We start from the raw sequence: 27238 nt of genomic DNA on the forward strand, positions 1-27238 counted from the left end.
CTCGGATTTGCAACCCAGTGTCAGTCTGTGACCTAACACATGGAAAGTCAGTTTGTTTGTTACTGGTACCAAGAACAGCTTTCAAATTTAGGTGTTTTAAAATAAACAAACACCTTCATCACTCAAGTACCTTAAAACAAGCTGTGCTGTCTCTTCCTTAACAATCAGCTGCTGCTATTCTTATATTTTAGATAGCTACCTCAATAGTCACTTCTGGGACCAGCAAAGCTGTTTTTTGACAAAATGAAATTTTTTGCTAAACAAGTGTCTGCTTTCATGGAAATTTTATTTGCTTTTCCCAGTGAAAAACTCTCTTTTTTAAATGAAATTCAGTATTGTCCATAAAAAATAGTTTCCTGACCAACTCTGTTAATTACATATAATAAAATAAATAACTACGTGGCACTTACATGGTGCCTCTGTACTAAAGGATCTCAAACCACAACACAGTTAAACTTCACTAATTCACGTCAGTGATCTGGTGACAGAGGCAGAAGGCCTAGGAAAGACAGGTATGACAGGTTTTAAAGAGCCAGACTGTATGCTAAAACAAGTTTCCATTGCCCTACCTTTGATTCCAGAATGGGCAGGGCTTCCCCAGCGACAGACAAGAAGTTGGCTGACGGACCCTTGCAAGGGAGTGACCAGGAGACCCGCTGTGAATGGCTGAATATTATACATTAGTAAGCAGTCAATAAGAAATAGCAAGAAGAGGGCATCCTAAATTGTACTTTATCTAACAATTCTATATTAGTTGTAATTATTCATGATATTTCATAATATATACACTAGTAAATGTGTTCTATTGTGTGTTTTGAAAGCATAATGAAGTCTTATAATACTAGACCTCTACTCTTAAATCTACATTGAGTAGTGAAGAACCATTCTAATTATGGGGTGTGGGGATTACTGTGCATGTCTACAGTGAGTTTTGAGAACAGTTAGAAATACCTGTCATTGTTTCAGTAACTCCACACCTGCAAATGGTTCTGTTGACTCAAGGAAGTGATGGATTTTGCTGTTACTTCCCAGCTAGTCAGTCATTCCATTACGACAGGATCACATACCGGAGCATTGCTCAGCTAAATGCAAAAGGCAAGTTGGAGGTGCTCAGGTTTTTTTAAAAAGTAAATTCTATTACTTACTAGAAAAACAGTATGGAGAAAATTTTTAAGTATTCTTCATATTGGACCAATGTGAGACTCAAGCAAAAAAATATTAGGGCTTACCTTAAAACCAACTGTGAGATCTCCCAGATCCCTGCTACTCCAGAGACAGCTAACTCTGCTACTGTCAGACACTGCACCATCAGAAAGACAAGCTATTGACGTCTCAGGTTTTCAGCCATTTTAAAATTATATTTAACATTTCTAAATGGTGAGTTCATGTATTTTTCACAATTAGATCAAGTTTTCTTTTAATGGATGGCTCATCTAACCGCACGCATGCTTCTAGGCCTACTCAGCTACAGTCAAAGAGCTTCAACTGATGGCAAAAACAAAACAACAAAACTTGCCATAAGCAACCACTTGACTTTTAAGAACAATACATTACCAAAGCATCAGCGTTTAGACGATATTTAAGGCCAATGAGTTCCTATCTGATTTCCACTCATATTACTGGAGGGATTGCTTTGTCGTTAGAACTGATGCTTACATATAGATAAAATTCAACACAATGTGCTGAGAGACTAATCTAGAATTTAAAACATGAACCTTGTTCCACACGTAGAACATGTGTCCTTGTATTAGGCAATAGCAGCAAAGCTCAGCTATGTTTCTCTTTCCTCCTCTTTTCCTCCATACCCTCCAAGTATGGGCTGGATGAATGGACTATAAGGCGGATAGAAAGTTGGCTAGATTGTCGGGCTCAACGGGTAGTGATCAATGGCTCCATGTCTAGTTGGCAGCCAGTATCAAGTGGAGTGCCCCAGGGGTCGGTCCTCGGGCCGGTTTTGTTCAATATCTTCATAAATGATCTGGAGGATGGTGTGGATTGCACCCTCAGCAAGTTTGCAGATGACACTAAACTGTGAGGAGAGGTAGATACGCTGGACGGTAGGGATAGGATACAGATGGACCAAGACAAATCGGAGGATTGGGCCAAAAGAAATCAACAAGGACAAGTGCAGAGTCCTGCACTTAGGACGGAAGAATCCCATGCACCGCTACAATCTAGGGACCGAATGGCTTGGCAGCAGTTCTGCAGAAAAGGACCGAGGGGTTACAGTGGATGAGAAGCTGGATATGAGTCAACAGTGTGCCCTTGCTGCCAAGAAGGCCAATGGCATTTTGGGATGTATAAGTAGGGGCATTGCCAGCAGATCGAAGGACATGATCGTTCCCCTCTATTCGACACTGATGAGGCCTCATCTGGAGTACTGTGTCCAGTTTTGGGCCCCACACTACAAGAAGGATGTGGAAAAATTGGAAAATGTCCAGCGGACGGCAACAAAAATGATTAGGGGGCTGGAACAGGACTTATGAGGAGAGGTTGAGGGAACTGGGATTGTTTAGTCTGCGGAAGAGAAGAATGAGGGGGAATTTGATAGCAGCTTTCAACTACCTGAAAGGGGGTTTCAAAGAGGATGGATCTAGATTGTTCTCAGTGGTAGCAGATGACAGAACAAGGAGTAATGGTCTCAAGTTGCAGTGGGGAAGGTTTAGGTTGGATATTAGGAAAAACTTTTTCACTAGGAGGGTGGTGAAACACTGGAATGCGTTACCTAGGGAGGTGGTGGAATCTCCTTCCTTAGAAGTTTTTAAGGTCACGCTTGACAAAGCCCTGGCTGGGTTGATTTATTTGGGGATTGGTCCTGCTTTGAGCAGGGGGTTGGACTAGTTGACCTCCTGAGGTCCCTTTCAACCCTGATATTCTATGATTCTATGGCTGGTATTAATTTTTTCTAACAAGCAAACTAAAGAAGCTACAGGCAAGAATGAATCCACTCCTGCTAAACATACATATGCAGTCACCTAGGTTCAGGAGCCAGTAGAAGACAACAGCACCGGGTGCTACTGTAACAGCAGCACTGTAGAATATAAACCATTATAGTTAGCTTCCATACTGTAGTATATCTATATATTCCAAATGTGGCATTAGATGAGTTATCAGATCATTTGCCTTGTTGAAATTCCACTACAGTGAAAGCTGGATCTACTGAATAGAGGCGTGTGATGCAACAGCTGACCGCAGTGTCAGTGTCTTACTAACCTTCCCTCCACTCCATCCCCTACAAACCATCACTGCCTGGAAGAGAAACAAATTTATTGACAATCTAAGCTTACAGCTAGTTTCAAGTGTTGTAATTGGTACCAAACCATTGCATTGATTTGAAATCAGCATTTAAAATCCCATTAACCCAACAATTTAACCAGACATCAGAAGAAAATGCCATACAATAGCAGAGACCAAATACTTGTTTAGGAATACTTAAGGAATTCCCTAGGTAGGTTGTACTGTGTGTAGTGCATTACCACCAATAAGGTGACTATCCGGGAGCAATACCATTGCAGAAGGGCTTGTACAGCAGTGAACTTCACTCTGGAGAGAAGTCCAACAACCCAAACTACTTGTTTTGTGCCGTAAGTACTTTTAACTTCACTTGGCTCATATACATTACTGGCAGTTGATGCAGTGTCTTCAATTATGTTAGTATATAAAAATGACATACTGAAGTTCAGACAAGAATGACAGTCCCCTTTTGATCAGCTCAGTTTAAAAGCTTGTGAGGACACTGCCAAGGCAAAAATGAGAAACTCTGCCTGAAAAAAACAAGTGTTTTCCCTCTGAGCCTGGCTATGGCAAGACAACAGCAAACCGGTAAGTTCCCGAGCCCAGAACACCAAGCCCATTTCAGAAGAAGAGGATTGAAACCACACATGCAGGTTTTACAGAATGTTTATTTTTCCAATACCACAAGGGACATACAAGAGCAGGGCCCTGCTGGGGAGCTCTGCAGACCAGACCAGCTTCAATCTGTACCCTACAGTGGCCCCAAAGGATACAGAGCCAGACTGCCCCAGCTCTGCTCCCTATCTTTGGTAAGCAGGTTTTCACACCATCCCCTCAAGACTTCACTAATACTGCATTTCAATTCACCCCCGTCTCTCTTTCTCCCATTTCACAATATCAAACTGCCACCTGGGTTATGGGTAAACCATTTCAGAGACGAAGAAGGTTTCTGCAGCCCACAGATTTTACACTCTCTACAGCTCTCAAACAGGGAGGTCTACAATTAAAAAAAAAAAAGCATAGTCAAGAAAGAGGTAGGTAGGAGCTAGGAAAGGGGTGGGAGAAAGCTGGTAAATGAAATGGTAGGTTTGCTTCTTCCCCACTTAGAGCAACCCATTCCCGAGAGGCAAACACTCAAAGGAGGGTCGGTCACTTTTTCTGCTCGCATCAATTCTGGATACGTACGGGCTTTCACACAAGCTGTCCATGGAGACTCACCAGTTCTGACAAGGACCAGTAACTGTTATAGAAATATTTTTTAGAAGAGCGAGGAGCAAATTACATCCAGCTCAGCAAATCAGGGCAGGCATCCTTGAGATTGCATGTTGCAGTCTATCTGCCCACAGCAAAGCCACGGAGGCCAGAGGGAGGCAATCTGAACCAAGAGTGACCCCTTTGCATGTTCAGCCTCACATTAGGCAGCACAGAATACAGTGGCTTTGACTACAGATGTAGATTAAGAACTAACACCACTTTAATGTAATACTGCTGTAGAGCCTGAAAATAAAGAAACAAAAAAAAACCCCTTTATGTTCTATGTACATTACATCCATTTACAGAATTGGCCAGTACTGTGTACAACATATAAATACATGATCAAACAGATGCATAGAGGATACTTACAAGAATCAAATAATTCACTTTATACATCCAAGAATGAAAAGTTAAAATATATAAAAAAAAAAGGAAACACCGCTTAGAATGTAAAATGACCATCACACACAGATGCACAGCCAGACACTTACAGGTGGTCAGATGCTGGCATGGCAAGGTTCTCATTGTAGGGCTGTAATATGGGGAGGTTACCGGCCACACTAATGAACTCCTTGGCTTTTCATACAAGTCTGTAGCAACATTTGGCCAGAAGAGGCAGCCTGGTCCAACAGTTCCACAGACTACACATCTTATTCAGTCCAGCAGAAGGCATTGAAGCTGGCAGCCACTACTATTTGCTTCTTTCATTCCCTTAACTGGCTCCATCCAATATGCAATCACCCATATATGGCTCTTCAGCCACCTGCCGAGTGTTTTACTAGTTACTTGATTCTGCTGTAGCATTCAAAGTACTGCACAGCCACCACCTATAGAGAAGCTTCATGTCCACATTTATTGTACAGTAGTACTTTTTCCACACAGACAGGGAACGGAGAGTGGAAGACTGTATTCTGCTCTGCTAAGGCATGGCTGGGACTAACCTAGCTCAGCCCTTAAAAACAGACAGCACTCTGTTCCAGTTCCTTTGGATGTAAACGTTTCCTTTAGAAAAGGTCCATGGATTTCCAGAGCAAACTGCCTCTCAGTCAGGTAGTAGCCTCAGCACGTGTGCCCAGAGCACAAATCAACATTTCCATGATGGCGTTAAGCAGAAGATTGCTCCAGTAGGGCACAACCCACAGATTGGGGAGTGTAACTGTGAGTAAGAACAACAGGTTTTGCACTGTGAATTTTAGTGGGAAGGCAAATCAACTCTCTCACCAAAACTTAAAGTGTAATATTGTGTCTATTATAAACAGAATAATATTTTGTGTACAGGTTTTAGGGTCAGTTATCAAAATACACACACTAAATATACAATTTTCCCGATGGCCATAATTTATTATCTCACCACAAGGCACAATACACAAAGCTTTGAGGGTCCTATACAGTCATCGTGACAAAATGCCCCACATCCTTTACACATAATCATGGCTTTAAGGCTGCAGGAACATTTGAGTGATATTTCTTCAACACTGCTGCTATCAGCAAACATCTGCACAGAAAGGGAAGTATTATGGTTTGCAGCAAAGTTCGCTTTGTGGCTTAGCTGCATCACGCTTCCAGCAAGGCTTCTGGGAAAAGCTGGAGTTGTGTTGGATGAATAATTAAAGCTGGTGGAATGAAGCTGCAGCTTAGAAAGCTTCCCATAAAATGCTTGTTTGATATTGAGCTGAGAGGGGATGGAAGAAGGCTCCAAGGGCTGATTGAGTCCTTTTCCCGGTTCTCTTGGTAACTTGAAAAATGGCAAGTCCATAACAAAGGGAACACTCTGCAAATGCTCCATCAGTTCCACTGGGTTGCGTGTAACATCCTTCCTGTTCTTCATGATACTACCCTTGGTTGGGCCTCCACAGGCCAGTACGTTCTCATTTTTTATTCCTCCTAGAGTGTTTGCATGTTGCTTCGAAGGCCAGTCTTCCCTGACAGTTGGTGCTCCGTCTCCAGATGCAGAGCTCTTATTTAGTGAAATCTGCTTGCTGGGGGATGCGGTTCCCATGGTTGCAATGTGCTCCAAAGCTCTTGGATGATGCAATCTAGCAGCAGCGTTGCAAGGAAAACCAGAACCAAAGAGCTTTTTGCCCTGGACGCCAACACAACTTTTATTAATTGTGGTTCCACCGATCCGATTTGGACCAAGAGAGGTTACATTTGGAGATAAAAATCTAGGTGCTGCAGGTGGGTTTAACTTTTCAGGGCTTTCACTTGTAATAGTATTTGTTAGTGGCCTGTGCTGTGGGACACCATGGACCAGGGGCAGCTCTTTTTGATCTTCAAAGCTACAGGAAGATGATGTTCTTTCTCTAGGGCCCAACTCTTTAGGTTTCTGAGAGCCACTCACCATACTTGCCAGTTGGTCTGGAGAGCTCAAGTTACGGCCAACTTTGGAATGCTTGTCTGGAACATCAGGCTGGTTCTCCATGCTTTCTGTTTTGGGCAGTACCGTCCCAGAGTTGCACTGTTTTTTCTGAGGATCTCTTAAAGCACTTGGAGAGTGGAAATCATCACTTCTGCTTAGGTTACTTGTATTTATTCCCACATCTTGGGAAGACTCTTGGCCAAAGCAGCAATTGCTACTTCTCTCCACTTGTAATGAGTGGTTTTCTGATGGTCTGTCCAGAAGTGACTCCGTAATTTCCAACTTGATGCTGGCATGTGATACTGGTAGAACCTTTTCCAAAGAAAGGTTCCCCTTAAGTAACTGCATCACCAGAGGGTTGTTGGCTTCAATAGAAGATATAGGCCGAGTGGAGCCTGGTGGCTTTTTCTGACTCTCAGAAGGTTTTTGAGGAAGAGGCATATGTGGTGCCCATCTCTGAGGCTGAGACACGTTGCTCACCATTGTTACTGATGGCAAGTCCACCATGTATGGGAGACTCTCAGTGTTCACAGAAGAGTTCGATCTAATCCCTTCATCTCTCTCAGTGTTGCGCTTATGGCTGGCATTTCCTTTTCCTGTAGCCTCCTTAAGGTGGATATTCCTGAAGTATATATCCACCTCCACATTCTCATCAGTTAGGTCAGCTTCAAAATCTGAAGCAGTATCTGTTGTTTCGCTATGCGTACTCTGGATTTCATCATCTCCATCTGTCTTAAATCCTTGTGTCTCTCTCATGTGTTGACATACATTTTCTGTGTTTGCTCCTGATGGCCTCTCCCACAGCTGTGGAAGCTTCTCAGAGGTACCTATTCCATTCTGAACAGTTAAACCACCAAGTGAAAAAGGTTTCACCAAAGACCCTTTATACTGTTCTCCATTCTGTAGTTCACTTTCATGCTGTTTTCCTGTCTGTAGGTGTGTAAAGGCATGTAACTCTGAGCCCATGTTCTCCATTCCAACAGTATTCGTTTTTGAATCATCATGATCAGCTACACATTTTCCCATGGGTGGCTTTGATCCATTAAATCTAGCTTCAATTTCTGGCTCATGTTGTTCTTTACCATCTGATGAGAATTCTGGGGTAAGGCTAGAATTATTGGAGAAAGTTTCCTTCATAGGAGAACTACAATTCAACTCTACGGGAGTGCCAACATCTTCAATTCTTGGTACAACATTGATATCATCTATGAGATAAACTGCAGACCCCTGTACCTGAGAACAAAACAGATCATTCTCAGGAGGAACGCTGCATTCTTGCTGATTACTCTGCCCTTCCTGAGAGGCAATATGCGGTGCATTTTCAGTTCTTACGTCATGGAGGCACTGCTCAAAGTTCTCCTCCCGCCCCAGAGAAGCTGCAGTGTCAAAAGATGGTCCAGTCAAAGCATCACCAAGCTGGCTGTTAGCTAAACCGTCAGCATGTTGAGCAATATCTTCTGTTCCACCTGAGACAACATCTGCAGCATGTTCAAGAATGAAGGCTCCCATACCATTAGGAGTGTAGGGGTCCTGTTTTGCAGGTTCACATACATTTATTTTAGCTACCTGTACAGCTACCTCAGCAAAGTTAGTCTTTTCTCCATCTAGATGGAGAGGCGGCAGTAATTGTGTTCGTTGTAGATCTGACGCACACCTTCCATGAGTTCTCTTTGATCTCCTGCACTCTGTATGGCTACTGGAGTCTCCTCCACCACCTCCTTTATCTGTGCTGTTCCCTCCTCCTCCTGGCCCACCCCCACCTCCAATGGCAGCTGTAGCGGCCTCTCGCTGGGCTCGGGCTTGCAGAGCACGAGCTTTAATGTCTGCGAGTGTTCTGGCACCAGTTCTGCCCCGACCAGAGGACTCCGTGTTGGGGATGATCCTGGGGCATATCTGGTAAGCGGGCTGACCCTTAACCACCCAGGGTGGTTTGATACGTGAAAGTTGAATCTGAAAAAGAATCAGAGGAGAAGATGTTAAACTAACACTTGATATTCTCAGAGAGCAAAAACCTTTAAATCGGTTCATTGAAATTCAGTATATTTAGTTAAGATTCCTAGAGGAAGTAATTTTTGGCATTTGGTAGTGCTGCTGCTCTTGGCCTCTTGATGAGGTCCTCAAGAGGTTTCTACTCAGGCTCCATATCATGGTATCTTTTAAAATCCACTTTATAGTGAGATCATCTATGTCATTACCCACCAGACAAGTATTAAACTGATGGCTTAAACACTAGCTGAATCTGGACTCTTGAGAAGAGAGTTTTGATTTCTGTCAAGCATAATCTATTCGCACTGAAATTAGTAGGATGCCCTCCTGCTGCCAAAAAGGACACAGCCGCAATTGCACCTACAGGGGAGTATAAGCTGGAGACAAGAGGATTCCATCCCACATGGAGGTAGGTGAGGAGTCTACAAGGTTACAATGAGAAGGTTTGAAAATCTTGACTGCATTAAATCAGCCCATTTCAGGAAAAGCCATCTCTGTACTCACAAAACTACAAATGAGCTGTATAATAAAAGAGGCTACTCTGCATTCTTGTACAGGAGACCTTGGAATAATTTTCCATTCTACTCTCTGGCTGTCTAAACAAGACAACACACTGCAGTAATTAGATCTTAGCCAGCGCTATCAATGAAAGACTCTTCCATTCCCCTCTTTGAAGAAAATGACATGACATGACATTTTCATATTACTTTGGTGCTACTGGGCACAAAGTCCCTAATGTAATAATCAGGTATAAGTGTCTCTCCTACCCGGATGGGTGGGACTTTTGGTTCCTCTTTAGTAGGCTGTGGCTTTTCTGGGTGAACACTTTCAATTGTGTTACGAAAGGACTGACGATCTTCAAGCCGGGGCTTCTTTTCGGGGAAGGAGGTAGAGGCAGCCTCCTCAAAGCATTTCCTTTTCTGGTCCTTTGACTCCCGATCTAAGTTTTCTTGGGGCAAACTGGGAATTCGGTTTACAGATGCAGCTGCAAATGACAGATCTTCCATTTTACTGTGCAGTCTGGAAGCCTCTGGAGAAAACGGCAATTCTGAACTCTCTGGCTTCAAAGATGCAGACGAAGAGCCTGTCAGATCATCTCCTCCCAAATCCACCTCAGCTTTAGTCTCTTTATGGAAGGAGGAATCTGGTCCCACAGACGCAGTCTCTTTGGGGGTCTCAGACTGGTCGGGCTCACGTATTTTGTACAGGCTCCTCCTTGCTCTGCATCGCAGATCTGGCCGAGAGCGTTTCTTGAAGTGTCCATCTCGCTGACGTGTGGAAGGACCATGCTGTGGCTTTGCTGCTTCTCCCTGAACAGACAATCCCGTCCTGTTCTCAGCATCATCTTGTACTGAATTTTGCTGTTGTGATTCTTCTCTAGTCAAACCCAACCTGCAAAGCAACCACAGAATTATTTAAAGCCCAGAGCAAGCTTGTTAGGTCCGATTTCATCTCCTGGGAAGGATGTAAATTGTTGTTTATTTACAGTATGTACTACCAGAGCAGTACATGGTGCATTACAGATTACAAAGCAGTCACTCATCTCACTCAATCAATCTACAAAGAAATATATTATGTATTCACTACTCCTGGTAACTGTCATGGGGAACAAGGAGAACGATTAAATGATGTCAGGATTTACAATCTAAAACTAATCTGTAACAGATTACAATAGAATAAAATCTAAAACTAATCTGGCATAGAGAGTACACTTATAAAGTTTGCAGACAATACCAAACTGGAAGGGGTTGCAAGTGCTTTGGAGAACAGGATTATAATTCAAAATGATCTAGACAAACTGGAGAAATGGTCTGAAGTAAACAGGATGAAATTCAATAAGGACAAATGCAAAGTACTCCACTTAGGAAGGAACAACCAGCTGCACAGATACAAAATGGGAAATGACTGCCTAAGAAGGAGTACTGCAGAAAGGGATCTGAGGGTTATAGTGGACCACAAGCTAAATATGAGTCAACAGTGTAACACTGTTGCAAAAAAAAAGCAAACATAATTCTGGGATGTTATAAGCAAGACACGAGAAGTAATTCTTCCGCTCTACCCCGCACTGATTAGTCCACAGCTGCAGTATTGTGTCTGGGCACCACATTTCAGGAAGGATGTGGACAATTTGGAGAAAGTCCAGAGAAGAGCAACAAAAATGATTCAAGGTCTAGAAAACATGACCTATGAGGGAAGATTGAAAAAACGTGGTTTGTTTAATCTGGAAAAGAGAAGGCTGAGAGGGCACATGATAACAGTTTTCAAGTACATGTTGTTACAAGGAAGAGGGAGAAAAATTGTTCTTCTTAACTTCTGAGGCTAGGACAAGAAGCAACGGGCTTAAATTGCAGCAAGGGCAGTTTAGGTTGGACATTAGGAAAAGGAAAGGGTTAGGAAGTTAAGCACTGGAATAAATTGCCTAGGGAGGCTGTGGAATCTCCATCATTGGAGATTTTTAAGAGTAGGTTAGACAAGCACCCATCAGGGGTGGTCTAGATAATACTCAGTCCTGCCATGAGCGTAGGGGACTGGACTAGATGACCACTCGAGCTCCCCTCCAGTTCTATGATTCTAGGATTCTACTAGGTAGGTATTCCCTTGCAGTGATAATCTGAATGATTCACTCGGTAACTAGCATCCCAAAAGGAGTGGATAATTATGGAGTTGCTTCTTCTCAGAGAGCAGCTAGCTACCAAAAGGGAAGTTCCCCATCTGCCCGACTTGAATAAAACAAGACCAACGAGGTAGCATTCCTTACTTTTGTCCATAGTAGTCTTCAAAGAACTTCTCTTTCCACTGCTCCACCCTCTTCTCTTTCTCCATTTCCTGGCGTATTCTAACCTGCATCTCATGAGTGAATTCACCTGCAGAGAGACAAGCAAGTGCAAGTTTCATTACTATCCATAGCACTCAGAGCATGCATAGTACACATTCTGTGCTTGCCAGAGAGTATCCTGCCAGTATATAGACATTTTCTACCCTTTGAAATTTTCGATATCCTGATGGGATAGTCTGGCATGTTGAAATATTGCTAATGGTCAAAGCACCAAATCACTTATTTAGGGGGAAAAAAAGCAGGCCTCTCGGTCTTCTCCAGAGCAATACTCAGCTGTGACCAAACACTTATGCAACTGACAGCAAGCGTCCCCACCCCTATTGTGAAACTCTGGCCTCAAGTCAATGGCAAAATTCCCACTGACTCCCATGGAGTCAGGATTTCACCCCTTGAGATAAACTATATTGCAAGAAATGACTCTCATCTAACTGTATTAAGTAACATCAAAAACCAAAAGAAAACTTGGTGATTCAGGGGCCACAGAAGTTGTCACAGGACGTGTACATTATCCCATTCAGACAACAAGGGTGTAAATAGCAGTGCACACCAAAGTGCTATTCTGTAATTCCCCTCTGTGGACAGTGAGGACATGAACTAAAAATTTCCCAGTTCACATTAATGTAGTCCTCGCTAACAGAACTACATTAATGCAAACTAGGAACCATTTCGTTCATGCCCTCATGGTCCACACGGGGGAGTTACAGCGCAGCGCTTTGGCGCTCAGTTATTCGTGACCCTGTAGTCCCCTGAAGTGCAGTGTAGACTCAGCCACAGAATCCTCCCTTGTACTTGTGCTAGAAATTCTAAATCTTTCATTCCTTTAAAAAAAAGTTTCTAGCTCTCAGAGTTGTACAGAAATCCTTCAAAATGTAAAATAAGTATAACCAATGTAGGGATGTCTTTCTCCCAGAGAATTCAGACAGCGTGAAACAATAGTTGTGAGCGGTGTGAAATTCTCGCACTCATTATATTAGAGATGAATTCTGACATTGAAAATGTACAAGAAATGTTAATTACATTAAATATAAAAAAACAGTAGCAGGGATACTGTATTGCATGTATTATTCATGTTTATACTTAACTCAATAAGTTTCCATTTTGAAATTTATTAGAAGCTGCCACACAATTTACATCCATATCACAGAAACCAGGGAGCTTACTACAAAACTGGTGTCCAGTTTGCCACAGAGTACACAGGGAGTTGGACTGGGATATTACCACCAATGGATATGCATTCTCCCTTCCTAGGGGCAATTACTGTAACTATTTGTGATGGGAAGACTGGGGGGAGCGAGGAAGGGAAAAAAGGGTAAGTGCTCACATACCACAGAGATGAACATAGTAAAGATGCATCGATCAGAGCATGGGTTTCCAATTGAGTCACAAACAGCCAGGGAGGTCCTGATCACCCTCCCTTTCTTTTATGACTAGATAGGGGAAAGGGCCCCAACATTTTGCTCTGTTGTAACATGAGCCCATTATCTGGAAAAGCCTGAGGACCCATGGGATTAATAAGCAACTTGTATGTGCCACACAATAAGGAGGTCAGTGTTCAGTTTATACATTAACTACCAGAGAGAAAATGTGAGAAAAAAAGCACCCAATTAAGTTTCTTTATTGTTTATTTTTCTTTCAATTTAGAATAACTGAAGCCCAACTTAATACAGTAAGGTTGAGTAGGCAAATAAATAAATAAATAATAAAAAGACATCTTGAAAGTGCCATAACAAAAAAACCCCCAAAACAACATTTAAAAAATAAGTTAATGGTAGCTAGGATCTGAAAATAGTTTAGAGGTAGATTCCCCGCCTTGTCATCTGTCCTCCCTCTACCTTAGGGATTACAGCTTCTGCACACTGCAGCCACTAAAGGGCAACATGACCATACACACCTGAACAGGTCTGAGAGTCATATTCCACCCAATAGAGGCAGTATGAGAGAGACCACACAAATCTAGCTGGCACTTTGTTTTTAAGGCCTCTGGTCATCTAAAAAAAAGTGTAAGGTAAAATCTTAAAAAAAGGCAATGTAGCCAAACAGGCTCCAAAGCTGGTACAGAATCAAACTCCACAGTTTATTTCTCTTCTACCAAATAAGGTACACAGCAGGCTTCTCCCAATCATTCAAAACAGCACTCTACCCACCATCAGCCAGTCGCTCTCTCCAGCTCTGAGCAGCATGGGTGAAGAACTCGTTATTGAGAGCACTGCCACTGAGACGCATCAGCCCATCTGCCCCCATCTATGGAGGACAAAAGTATAATAGTTGGAAAGCACATGCATCAGCTCTTTGGGAAGAGGGGTGATACAACATAACAAGCCACAAGATGCACAGTGATTGTTGTGTGCCTGTACCTGTCTGTCAACTTCTGGCAAGAGGAAGAGGAGTTGCTGTTGGAAGTGTTGGGGGAGTACATTGAAGGTTCTGGAGTTTATCAGTGCCCGGAGATTTGTGTTGACGAGAATGGAACCAGGTGTCTCAAAATCTATATCCTCACCTCTGTTTCGTTTCATTTGCCCTGTAGTTTTCAGAAAACCAAATAAAAAATAAAATCAAAACTATTTATGACAACATTTCATAAGCGAACCTGCTGCTGCAAATGAGCAAATTACAAGAGAACAGGCTGTGGCATGCCAGTACAAAGGAAGGATCTCTCAAACACCTTTAAACAAGTAATTCATATTTTACTACATTACTAGGTAGCATATTTAATAGAGAAAGGAGATGGCTATTGTTTTGACATAAGAGTGCCCTTCTTAGATAACTTGATTTCAAACACCATAAATGAGCTGCTTTTTAAGGCACTACCCCACTGTGGCTCAGAGACTAGTTCCCTGAATACCTTAATCACAGCATACAAACACAATCCTCTTGTATGTTTCAGAACCATCCTTTCCAGGGTTCCTGCAGTCAGAGCACTTTTGGACTAATATATAGGAGGCTAGTGATCCCAGCCAGCACCTTCTGTGCTCATGGGGCCAATGGCATTAAAGAGGCAACGCTTCTCTACTCCTGTATCTTTGTGATAGAGTCAAAGGATGGGACTAAGGAGTTTCCAAAAGGATCACTCTCCAGTTCACCTGGCTAGACCATTTATAGAGGTGAGGGACTTGCACTATTTCTGGATGCATCACGTCACTGAATCCAATGTGTCTTATGAATTATTACATGGATAAAAACGTGCAGCATAGCGAAACATGCACAAGATAACTGATGATAAAAACTAAGCTTCAATCACAATGGTTTTTATAAAAACCATTTGTTCCCAAAGACTTGGAAAGTACGTCTCTGGAACTCCACATCGCGTACGCATGCTCTCACGAACACACCATCAAGGGTCCAGATGCTCCATTTCAGATTAAGCAAATAGCATCTAGGAGTTCCCTGCCTCCTCACTGAGGGTGAGGAGAAGTTGTTTGATAGTGAGGAGCCTTAACATTGGAAGAGACACTCAGAAGGATAAAAGTCTTGGAGTTCTTCCATAAGAAGGGGACAGACTTGGACACAACTGATAGTTGCTTCAGGTTTTTATGGCCAGTTCTTACAACTTTATTCAGAAGCACGTACCAGCAGCTGGCTTCCGGATACCTCTCAGCAGCTGTGGAGTATCCCTGGTGATTTCTGTCCTACTGCGCATCGTGGCACTACACAGGGCCAAAGAGGAGCGGCTGCTGCTGGAAGTGCTGCTGCTTTCTCCATCAGCATGCCTTCCTGTGAAACCTAAAGGCAAAGCCATTTGTCACAGATTCATGGATGAGTAGCAGAAGCTCCACGGGAGGAGAGGTCTTAGCACATGACAACGATCTGCTTACAACAGACCCATTTTTAGACAGACAAAATTAGGTCATTGCTCCATCACCGACAGTTCTGAGTGGGTGACTGTTAACACAAATTTTATCCAATAAGGCAGCATTGCACAAATTAATTAGAATCAGTTGTATGTTTAGTGAGCACTAAATAAATCTCTCTCCTGTCCTGGCCTAGGAAGAGCTTATGGGGATAGCTGTATAGAACCAGTGCTGAAGGGCCATGCCATGCAACTGGCTGAAAACAGTCAAGGTGCAACAAATGCTCACCTGAGGCTGACTCCATATGTGCCCCATTTACTTTCAGTGGAGTCAGGACAACTCGGGGCAACATCACACCAGTCTTTTTCTTTTGTTTGCTTGTCTGTGTTCCAGAGAAAAACAAGATACAAACTATTTAGGGTGCTAAAGTACATGTAGGTCACCTAAACTGCACCTCTTCCTAGCTGAATTCAGACACATCGCTCCACCTGGCCACAAATGAACCACCAGCCAAGTATTCAAGTGTCACTCACTGATTAAACTTATCTTTAACAGCAGAGAATCCTGCACCACTGCCACATACCCACCCACCCTGGAATCAAGGCCTTATATAATAGATCTACCTTTGCTGCAGCTTTCACTCACACTCATTTCAACTCCATGAGGTGGCTCTATAATTCTGCCCCTGCTTGAGGAGACGACCTTGGTGTGTGTCTAATCCCTCTCCCTACCACCCAGCCTTCATGTGGCTCTGAGATCTCTCCTCAAGAATAAACACTCCTGGCTTTGCCCCTTGACATTAACCCCACACTCACCCCTACCTGTGAGGCTGCTCTGCAGCTCTCTCTGGAAGTGGAGAGACTCTTACTCTGAGATTCAGTGGAACAGGATGCATTAGAAGAGGTTTCATCAAGAGACACTGGAAGAAAATAACACATGATCAGACCCTGAGGAAGATGCTTATAGTCTAATACAGCGGTTCTCAAACTGTGGGTTGGGACCCCAAAGTGGGTCGCGAGCCTGTTTTAATGGGGTTGCCAGTGCTGGCATTAGACTTGCTGGGACCTGTGGCCAAAGCCCAAGCCCCACCACCCTGGGCTGAAGGTGAAGCCCAAGCCCCAAAGCCTGGGGCTGAAGCCTTTGGGCTTTGGCTCCCTGCCTGGGCCGGTGGGACTCGGGCTTTGGCTTTGCCCCTACCCCCCACAGGGCAGCGGGGCTCGAGTGGGCTCAGACTTTGGTCCCCCCTCCTGAGGTCAGGTAGTAATTTTTGTTGTCAGAACAGGGTCGTGGTGCAATGAAGTTTGAGAACCCTGGTCTAATATTAATATTATTTGACACTTACCATCATTATCACCACTCACAGTGCTGGCTTCATTGGACCCACAGCTTTCTGCATCATCCAGCTCCTCTCCCTCTGCCACAGATAGGTTCCGAGACCACTGCAAGGCATCCTTCTAGAAAGGCCAAACAGAACATGAGTGATTAGAGTCCTTACCTCTGCAGCTTTATGAGCTAGACTGACAGGAACATACATAATCATGGCTACAGTTACACTTCCTCAGGAAGAAACTCTTGAATATAACGTAACCAAATTATGACACTGGGTCATAGAATCTTGTTTTTATTAATCCAATCACTAATCCTGACTATGTTCACAATAATTATAAATAGGGCTGTCGATTAATTGCAGTTAACTCACGCGATTAACTCAAAAAAATTAACTGTGATTAAAAAGATTAATCGCGATTAATCGCACTGTTAAACAATAGAACACCAATTGAAATTTATTAAATATTTTGGATGTTTATCTACATTTTCAAATATATTGATTTTTATTACAAACACAGAATACAAAGTGTAGTGCTTACTTTATATTATTTTGTATTACAAATATTTGCACTGTAAAAATGATAAACAAAAGAAATAGTATTTTTCAGTTCACCTCATACAAGTACTGTAGTGCAATCTCTTTATCCTGAAAGCATAATTACAAATTAGAATTTTTTTTTGTTACATAACTGCACTCAAAAAATTAAACAAAGTAAAACTTTAGAGCAGAGGTGGGCAACCTGCAGCCCGTGGGACCGTCCTGCCCGGTGCTTGAGCTCCCAGCCAGGGAGGCTAGCCCCCGGGCCCCTCCCCTGCTGTCCCCCCTCCCTCGCAACCTCAGCTCGCCATGCCGCCAGCACTCTGGGTAGCATGGCTGCAAGCTCCTGCCGGGCAGCGCAGCTGCGAGAGCCGCCGGCCTGCCCCGGTGCTCTAGACTGTGCAGCGGTGTGGCTGGCTCCAGCTGGGCAGCGCGGCTGCCAGTCCTGGTGCTCTGAGCGGCATGGTAAGGGGTCAGGGAGCAGTTGGATAGGCGTGGGAGTCCCAGGGGGCCTGTCAGCGGGTGGGGTTGGGGGTGTGGATAGGGGTCAGGGCAGTCAGGGGACGGGGGGGTGTTGGATAAGGGGTGGGGTTCCGGTGGGGGGGGTGGTCAGGGGACAAGGAGGGTGTGTGTGTGGATGGGTCAGGGGTTCTGAGGGGGGCAGTCAGGGGGTGGGAAGTGGAAGGGAGCGGATAGGGGGTGGGGGCCAGGTTGTTTAGGGAGGCACAGCCTTCGCTACCTGGCCCTCCATACAGTTTCGGAACCCCGATGTGGTCCTCAGGCCAAAAAGTTTGCCCATCCCTGCTTTAGAGCCTACAAGCCCACTCAGTCCTATTTCTTGTTCAGCCAATTGCTAAGACAAACCAGTTTGTTTACATTTATAGGAGATACTGCTGACTACTTCTTATTTACAATGTCACCTGAAAGAGAGAACAGGCATTCGCATGACACTTTTGTAGCCGGCATTGCAAGGTATTTATGTGCCAATGTTAAACATTCATTTCAATTCACCTAATACTAGTACTGTAGTGCAATCTCTCTGTCATGAAAGTTGAACTTACAAATGTAGAATTAGGTACAAAAATAACTGCGTTCAAAAATAAAACAATGTAAAACTTTACAACCTACAAGTCCACTCAGTCCTACTTCAGCCAATCTCTCAGACAAACAAGTTTGGTTACAATTTGCAGGAGATAATGCTGCCCACGTCTTGTTTACAATGTCATCTGAAACCGAGAACAGGTGTTCGCATGGCACTGTTGTAGCTGGCATTGCAAGATATTTACGTGTCAGATGCGCTAAAGATTCATATGCCCCTTCATGCTTCAGCCGCCATTCCAGAGGACATGCTTCCATCCTGATGATGCTCATTAAAAAAATAACGTATTTATTAAATTTGTCACTGAACTCCTTGGGGGAGAATTGTACGTCTCCTGTTCTGTTTTACCCAAATTCTGCTGTATTTCACGTTATAGCATTCTCTAATGATGACCCAGCACGTTTGTTTGAAGAACATTTTCACTACAGATTTGACAAAATGCAAAGAAGGTACCAGTGTGAGATTTCTAAGGATAGATACAGCACTTGACCCAAGGTTTAAGAATCTGAAGTGCCTTCCAAAATCTGAGAGGGACGAGGTGTGGAGCATGCTTTCAGAAGTCTTAAAAAGAGCAACACTCTGATGTGGAAACTACAGAACCCGAACCACCAAAAAAAAAAAAAATCAACCTTCTGCTGGTAGCATCTGACTCAGATGATGAAAATGAACATGCGTCGGTCTGCTCCGTTTTGGATCGTTATTGAACAGAACCTATCATCAGCATGGACGCATGTCTTCTGGAATGGTGGTTGAAGCATGAAGGGACATATGAATCTTTAGCGCATCTGGTACGTAAATATCTTGCAATGCCAGCTACAACAGTGCCATGCGAACACCTGCTCTTGTTTTCAGGTGACATTGTAAACAGACGTGGGCAGCATTATCTCCTGCAAATTGTAACCAAACTTGTTTGGTTGAAGTAGGACTGAGTGAACTTGTAGGTTCTAAAGTTTTATATTGTTTTAGTTTTGCGTGCAGTTATTTTTGTACATAAATTCTACATTTGTAAGTTCAACTTTCATGACAGAGAGATTGCACTACGGTACTTGTATTAGGTGAATTGAAATATACTATTTCTTTTGGTTTTTACAGTGCAAATATTTGTAATCAAAAATAAATATAAAGTGAGCACTGTACACTTTGTATTCTGTGTAGTAATTGAAATCAATATATTTGAAAATGTAGAAAACATCCGAAAATATTTAAACGGTATTCTATTATTGTTTAACAGTGTGATTAATCGTGCAATTTTTTTAATCACTTGACAGCCCTAATTATAAATGATCAAAAATTTCAAGCAAGAATTAACTTAAAGAATTCATAATCATATAAGTGCCCCCATATCTTTTAACAGTCCAACTACGATGCATTGCACAATGTGCGTGTGCAAGAATTATGGAGCTAGAACTCGAGAGCTGTATGAGAACGCTTGATCTGCAAAGAGAGAAAAACTCATGCATTGATATAACATTTCATATGTATATTAAGGTCTAAAATCCAGTGTTCCAGAGTTAAATTTGCAAAGCAGCAGTGTGTGTGAGCACACAAATGTAAGCAGTGGGAGGAATAACTGCTCTTCCGTTTCTGTGTTAGCAGGCAGTTTTACTTTCTGCTGTCATTACTGCCCTTGCCTTTGCCTAACTGTGGGCCCACTGTCCCACCACTTCCTGGCAGAATCCATTGGTTTTATTCTGATCTCATACCATGCTGCCAACACAGACAGCAGCAGTGCAGACTTTCAGCTTTTACTTGATTTTTCCACCTCCATATTTTAATCCCCTGGAACTTCAATAGATTCAAGCTCCTAACAGGACAGAAGTCAGCACAGTTCATTTTAATTAAATTAACTCGCACACCATCTTCTCAAATAGTAGAACTGAATTACTGGCATACTCTGTGGACCCTTTTCAGATGTGCAACTCAAACACACTTGAGAAAAATAAAACAGTTTGCTCATATTTGTCCATGCATAACTACTGAGGGTATTTTTTTTTAATATTCAGAAAAATTATTCTTTCTTGGGCTGAGAAACTGTGTGACAATATTTAGCCACTTTTTATTCCTAGAGATAAAGAGACAACAGTGTCAAACAGCAAACAGCTGCAGAGATGCCAAACTTGTGATGTTCATTCATTATACAAATGGCAAATTAAAATATTTTGGAATTCAGTCCATTTTCAAACACAGAATGACACATTAACATAAGGCATCTTTTGGGGGAAGAGAGAGGTTCAAAGGTGCATTTGAGGAGGTGGGGTGGGAGAGGAGGAACATCTCTGAGACACTAAAAAAATATAGGAGCAGAAGCATATTTTTCTATATTTCAAATTAAAGGGACTGTCAACTTGTACTAAAAAACCTGCATTAGGTAAAGCCTCTTTAAACAGCATGTCTTGACTTTTAAAAAAAATTCCTTAAACAAAAAATTGACACATTTTTTCCTTTTTCTTGGTTGATGTTTTTAAGGGTCTTTTCAGCACAAAGACAGACAATATGGAGGAGAGAATGAACTATGCAGATTGCTGTCAAACACAGAGTAAACAAACTGAAAAATGATTTTTGGTTAACTTTTTAATTATAGTAATATTAGGTGTTACTTGTATCTATTGTCTGTACAAAACTTTCAGACAAATGTTATCTGTAAGCTGACTGCATCCCTTTGAGATTGGTATCCAATAAGTTCCCGACTACCCGAAAAGCAACGGGTACATGGATTTTATTCAGATAACTGGGAGTTCAGATAATGGAGGGAACAGGAGCCATTCAGCAGCAAGGTGGCCTCCCTTGCAGTCAGGGACTCAACCGTCTCATCTTCCTTACAGTCCTGGCCGGGGGGAGGAAGGGGAAATCTGCTCTTCCCCACTTACTCTCTTCACAGTGGGGCTGCAGAGGGTTCCCTGCCAGTGAAACCTGATCCCTGCAGGTGCAAGGTGCAGGACAAAGCACAGACCCCACAGCCAGGACTCTGCTCTGCCAGATGACTGCAGTCTTCCTTGCGCCTGCGGCAGTGCAGGGAGGCCTCTGCAGCTCCACTGCCATGGCCCTGTTCACTCACTTTCATGACAGCAGGGCTGAACAGGCCTCCCTGCACTGCTGCAGGATCCATTAAGCAGCAGAGTGACCTCCCCCACAGCCAGGGGCTTGTCTTTCTCCTCCTTGAGGTCCTGACCAGGAGTATCTACTCTATTATACAAACCTCCACATTATTCAAATCCCTTTCTTGTCTTCCAGCATGAGATACATGGGGGACAAGAAAGAGATTCGGATAATGCAAAGGTTCGGGTAATGGGATTTTGGATGAACGGGAGTATACTGTATAAGGGAAACGTACAGGTTTCATTATTTTGATGATGCTCTATCCTTTATGACAGCATGAACTAAATTCTGACATTCCATGTCCTGGAAGAAGAGAGTTTATCTTGCTTGTGTAATTTAAGAATTATAAAATTTAAAAAACAAATGTATTACATATAGCTTATAGGCACAAGAACCATCATGTATAGAATTATGGATCCCAGAGCCTCCGTTTCGCATGATGTTACCAAGGGCGGTATGCTAAACTCATACAGCGATCACCAGTGATGGATTAACAATAACAGCAATACGTAACAAGTTGACCTCACACTCTGTCCCCAGCCTGGAAGACAGGAGTTCACAATTCACCTTGAGTGTGAAAAGGCTGATACGTCCAGGCAATTTGTAAAAGAGTCCATCACCTCCCCTTGAATTGGAATGTAGCATGGCATTGAGGCAGGCCAGGGGCGAAGTGCCACTGAAACCAGAGAGAAAAAGGGAGATGAGGATTAGAGTATCTAATTGCCAATTTTTAAATAATACACAAAACCCTACAGCATTTTTTTTCTTTTTTTTAAATCAAAGGCAGGTAGCAGAAGGGACGGTGACGAGATTTAAGGTACAGGATCTCAACAAGTCTGAACACTATTATAGCTTTCCTATCTGAGCTGCTTACCACTAAGGCACATCATAGTGAGATAAGTCTCAGATAATAGGAAAGCAGCACATTATACTAATGTTCAAGCCATTCTAGGTCATTTTTAGAGGTTTATCACTTGAGATATTTTTCTCGCTCTCTCTCTGAATTCTTTGTAGCTGGATTCATGGTACTAAGCCAGCCTTACTTTATAGATGGAAAACCTCAAAAAAACCCTATCAATAAAATGTTTATAAAATCAAGTATTTCTGAAATAGTTTTCTTTCAATATACATAACACAAAGAGAATACATGTTAGTATAGTGTAACAGAAAGGATTTAACGGCACTCTTTTTGGATGGCCCTCATAACTTAGTGGTTGTTTGTCATTTGTAAGTAAACCACTCAACCCACACTCATGCTAATGAAACCTTTGTGACACACCACATCATCAGATTTTCCACATAATCACACATGCACATATAAAACATTACCTCTAGAGCCTGCAAGGGACGTTATTAAAGCAATGGAAGAGTTCACTATTACTAAAAGTGAAACTGAAAACTGGTCTAATTGAAATGTTTCAGTCTCAAAAGCTTAAACTATTGAGTCTCAACTTCTCAAACCGAAAACTGGGTTTAGAACAACTTCTCAGTTAATCTTGATTGAGTTTGTTTTTCTGCTGGTTTGCTTTTTGGCATTTATTTGCAAGCCTTGGAGGTAGCCAAAGTTACCATGTGTCATTTTATACACCACAGAGAAATCCCAACTCGCTCTCCTGTAAATTACACATCTTTTCCCCCTCTGCACTGAGCAGAATGCTGCAAGTAAATTACCAGCCACAGGACAAGTTTTAGGAAAGGAAAAGATTAACTTCCCTAATTGAAACAGTAGACAAAAGAGATGTCAAAACATTCATTGGAGCTACAATTTAGCCATGGGACTGGACCCAACATCTCTGCTCTTGCATAAACCACAGGGGATCGCTATTTTGCACTTCTTCAGGAAGGCAGCACTCCAACTACTGAGTGTTTCGTAGAATCAGGGTGCATTAGTTCAGAGTGTCCCTTGAGTCATCATGCTACTTCTTTCAGAACTTAGGTTTTCTTTGCAAGCACCCCATGTAAATATTGAAAACGTTCAATGCTATTTAGCTACACAAGATCACAGCCTTGGTGGGCAGTTGGTATTTTGACACTGGGTCTATGAACAATACTTGATCCTTTCAGTTATACGATAAAGAAAGAAAGCCATCTTTCCCCAAAGCAGAAAATTAACAATTGGGTGAAGGGAAACAGATATACCTGGAGGGAAATACCAATTTCTAGAAAAATGATTTAGCTCTGAAGGATTTAACTTCACACACGCAGAGAAGCCTGGTTTTAAATACCCATTTTGATAAGTTACCAGTCAAAGCTTGGAAGACAGCAAGAAAATCTGCACTAGTGAAAAGACACCCTGTTATTGCCATTAGTAAAGACAGCATAGTGCTCACAGACCCTCAAATAGTGCAGCTACCTCTCTAGGTAAAAGGACTGATCAAAGAAAGTAGGTCAGTGCAGAGTGAATATCTGATTAAAAGAGAAGGAATATGGAGCTTTTCACTATAAGCCCATCCTTATTCCACTCTCTACATACCATGCTGTGAAACCATCACCCAAGTCCATTCCCACTATAAACCTAGTTGTGAGGAACCCTGAGTATCGAGTGGTGTTCTAACAGCTCTGCTATCAAGGGAACAAAGCATGCTGGCACAGTCCCTCTCTGAACAATGGTAACTCCTACACCTTATACCTCTGTCTGTTAATTACGAAGCTGTTCGCTACTCAAACCATCATGATTGTTTCCTAATTTCAGGGATAGTGAGATGAGAAACAAGTTAACAGTCTGAATTGCTTCAGTCCCAAAGGGATTCATTTACCTTCTATAGTTATACAGCAGTTCAACCGTGATGCAGGCAACATGGTGGAAGACAGTTCATAAACCAAAAAGAAAAACAGAGCATAGTTAGAACAGCACAGAGTTAACATCCCACATGGGAGTCAATGAATGCTGAACTGCCAAAGATAGCTTGATTTACTGTGTGCAGTCAAACTTGGGAACTTTCATCTTGTAACCCAAGTTAAGGAGTTTGCAGCATGATGGCTAGCAAACATCTACTTCCTTTGACCTACAAGGTATTTTGTATCTCTTTTCTCCTAGATTCAACAAAAGCAGATGGAAATTCCAGGAAATTAATTTAAGACAACACCTGGGGTTCCATCCATCCCTATAGTTTCCTACATTCCTGTGCAGGCTCTTCTTCAGGTGATATATGTTCTGAGATCCATATCAAGGGCCACAAAAAATACAGCAGAATTAACACTGTGGTATGGTAGAATATGTAGAAAGAGCAGTATACTTGCGTATATAAGGGAAGCTTCTTACTTGACCCCAGAAAAAGGAGGAGTCTCTGCTCTAGAGGGGAAGCTCTACAGAGGACTGAGTTTGACTCATTACATAAACACAGGCCCAACACTGGAAGACCAGTAGTAGTAATTTATTTGTAGAAGAAACACACAAAGGAGAAGCATTTATATCAGAGCCAGACACATGGTTGGCATTTAAAATATTTTACAAAAATCCTACAACTCCACTGAAAGGCAGAGATGTTCACTCCGTGTTTACAAGAAACTGGAAATCCTCCAGTAGCAATAGTTAAAGAAAAACAGCTAGTATATTCTTACCCCAAATTATTGGGCTACAGAGAGAGAGAGAAAAGAAAGGTGGATTAGAGAAAGGACAGCGAACTCCACTAAGTAATCCAGCCCTTTTTATCCACCTTCCCCCACACTCCACACACTTCATTATAAACAAGAAGATCAATACTGACCTCATTTCCTTTAGTCCCTCAGCCTCTATGACCTGCAGAATCTGTTTCGGGGTCATAGGAGCATCAGAGTAGTTTTCCAACACCTGAAGAGATATAAATACCAAAGTTTCATTCAACATTTTCTATTCTTATTTGCTGAATTGTTTCCTGGGTTGGGATTCAAATATAGGAATATGTCTGCTAAAACTTAATAACTCCACAAGAAAACCTGCTACAAAATTCAGGTTAACCCAAGAGCAGACTACGGTATATATGCATGATCCCTGCACTTTTTCTAGGGCTACAAATGGCTTGCCCTGTTTTGTCATCAGGTCTCTAATTAAGTGTACAATTGTGCAAGTATGGGGAGAAGGGGAGAGCTGGGGAATTAGGCACTGATCCCGCACCATTAAAGTTAATGGATGCTTTCCCACAGACTTTCGTAAACATCAGACAAAGCCCTTACTGCACACAACCTTTAAAATATATAAAAGAATCAAAGGCTTCCACTGAAATAGACATTAACATAGTAGATATAGACTGTTTGCTCTTTGGGGCAGAGACTTTCTCTTCATACCTATCTGTTAAGCATCTATCATATTGGAGTTACAAATAATAATGTCATTACATAAATCAATAGTACAAACTCAGCTGGAACACTGTATTCAGTTCTGATCATCCCATCTCAAGAAGAATACAGAAGAAACAGAGGGGTTTCAGAGACTGGTAATAAGAATGATTAGGGGCATGGAAACATTTTTTGCATGGAAAGATTTAAACAATTGGAACTGTTTGTCTCAGAAAGAGATGAGTAAGAGAGGATATGACAAAGGTATAAAGTAATGAATGGTCTAAAGAATGTAGATGAGGAGCTTCTCTTCATCTGTCTCATAGTACAAGAACAAAGGGACATTTAATTAAGCTGAAAGATGACAAATTCAAAGTGACAAAATAAAATATTTCTTTACACAATGCTGAATAAGCCTGTGGAACTCTCTGCCACAAAATATCATTGAAGCCAACAACTTAGCAGAATTCAAAAAAGAATTGGGCATTTATATGGATAACAAGAATAACCAGAATTATAATCGTAAATATTAAAAATAACAAAGCTTCAGAAGAGATGTAAACCATAGTGTTTCAGAGCTGAAGCCAACCTTTAATTATTCAGATTTAAGAGGAAACTTTCCCTAGGGGCAGGTTACTCCATAACTGCCTGCTCTGCAGGAGTTTGTGCACCTTTCTCTGAAGCAACTTATACTGGGTACTGTCAGAGACAGAATACTGGCCTACATGGACCACTAGTCTGATCCAGTATAGCAACTCCAATGTAAAAATACGTTTCACTATATAGCCTAAAGTACCTGAGAGAAGAGGCAACAGATATTCAGTTTGGGATATTCTGCTAGTAATAATTTAATAAATTCCCCTAACTCAATGGCCACAATGACATGCAATTCTGATTTTATGAGGGACAGTACTTCATACAAGTTGGCAATGCAATTTTGTCTTTCAATTCAACTAGTACAAGTAGTGAGCGAAGAAAATGAATGCCCTTTTTATGTCCGCAATGTCTAGAACTGAGTCACTGCAGCATCATGTCAGGAACCAATGACTGAAGTCTCCATTTGAAAGGTACAGTAGCAGGACTGTCTGCAAGAAAACAGTGCAGGTCACCATCTCTATCACCCCCACTTCCCAGCCTCCTAAAGGAAAGAAAAAGTCCAAACTGAATGACACACTCCAGTGTTGTACTGCAATTAAAAGTCTACCTACACTTCTCAAGAAAAGCAAAACCAAATCATATCCACCATGTCACATTTAAGTATCTGAAAATAATACACAAAGCACTATAGCATTAGCCTGCCAGGGGACTGGAAGTTTGGAATTGTGAAAGCCATGGTTAAATGCAATGAAAGCCCAAGAAATAAGAACATAAGAATGGCCATACTGGGTCAGACCAATGGTCCACCTATAGCCCAGTATCCTGTCTTCCGACAGTGGCCAGTGTCAGAAGCTTCAGACGGAAAACA

At 42.2% G+C, this 27238-nt stretch overlaps 1 protein-coding gene across 1 annotated transcript in view; it reads right to left on the reverse strand.

Annotated features, from left to right (window-relative positions):
* Window positions 1-3884: 3884 nt before the first annotated feature.
* The window catches only part of ASXL1 (ASXL transcriptional regulator 1), a 30117-nt gene continuing 6763 nt past the window's right edge, over window positions 3885-27238 (reverse strand). The window contains exons 2-12 of the mRNA XM_084646272.1: window positions 25223-25309; window positions 22087-22194; window positions 16800-16911; window positions 16279-16376; window positions 15746-15839; window positions 15237-15389; window positions 14024-14187; window positions 13814-13910; window positions 11592-11697; window positions 9601-10225; window positions 3885-8797 (exon numbers count right to left, since the gene is read on the reverse strand). Coding sequence (XP_084502398.1) covers window positions 5831-8797; window positions 9601-10225; window positions 11592-11697; window positions 13814-13910; window positions 14024-14187; window positions 15237-15389; window positions 15746-15839; window positions 16279-16376; window positions 16800-16911; window positions 22087-22194; window positions 25223-25309 — 4611 coding nt within the window. The 3' untranslated portion in view covers window positions 3885-5830. The remainder of the gene's footprint in view (window positions 8798-9600; window positions 10226-11591; window positions 11698-13813; window positions 13911-14023; window positions 14188-15236; window positions 15390-15745; window positions 15840-16278; window positions 16377-16799; window positions 16912-22086; window positions 22195-25222; window positions 25310-27238) is intronic.

This window comes from Lepidochelys olivacea, assembly GCF_965140295.1.
Source record: "Lepidochelys olivacea isolate rLepOli2 genome assembly, chromosome: 13".
Lineage (NCBI taxonomy): Eukaryota > Metazoa > Chordata > Testudines > Cheloniidae > Lepidochelys > Lepidochelys olivacea.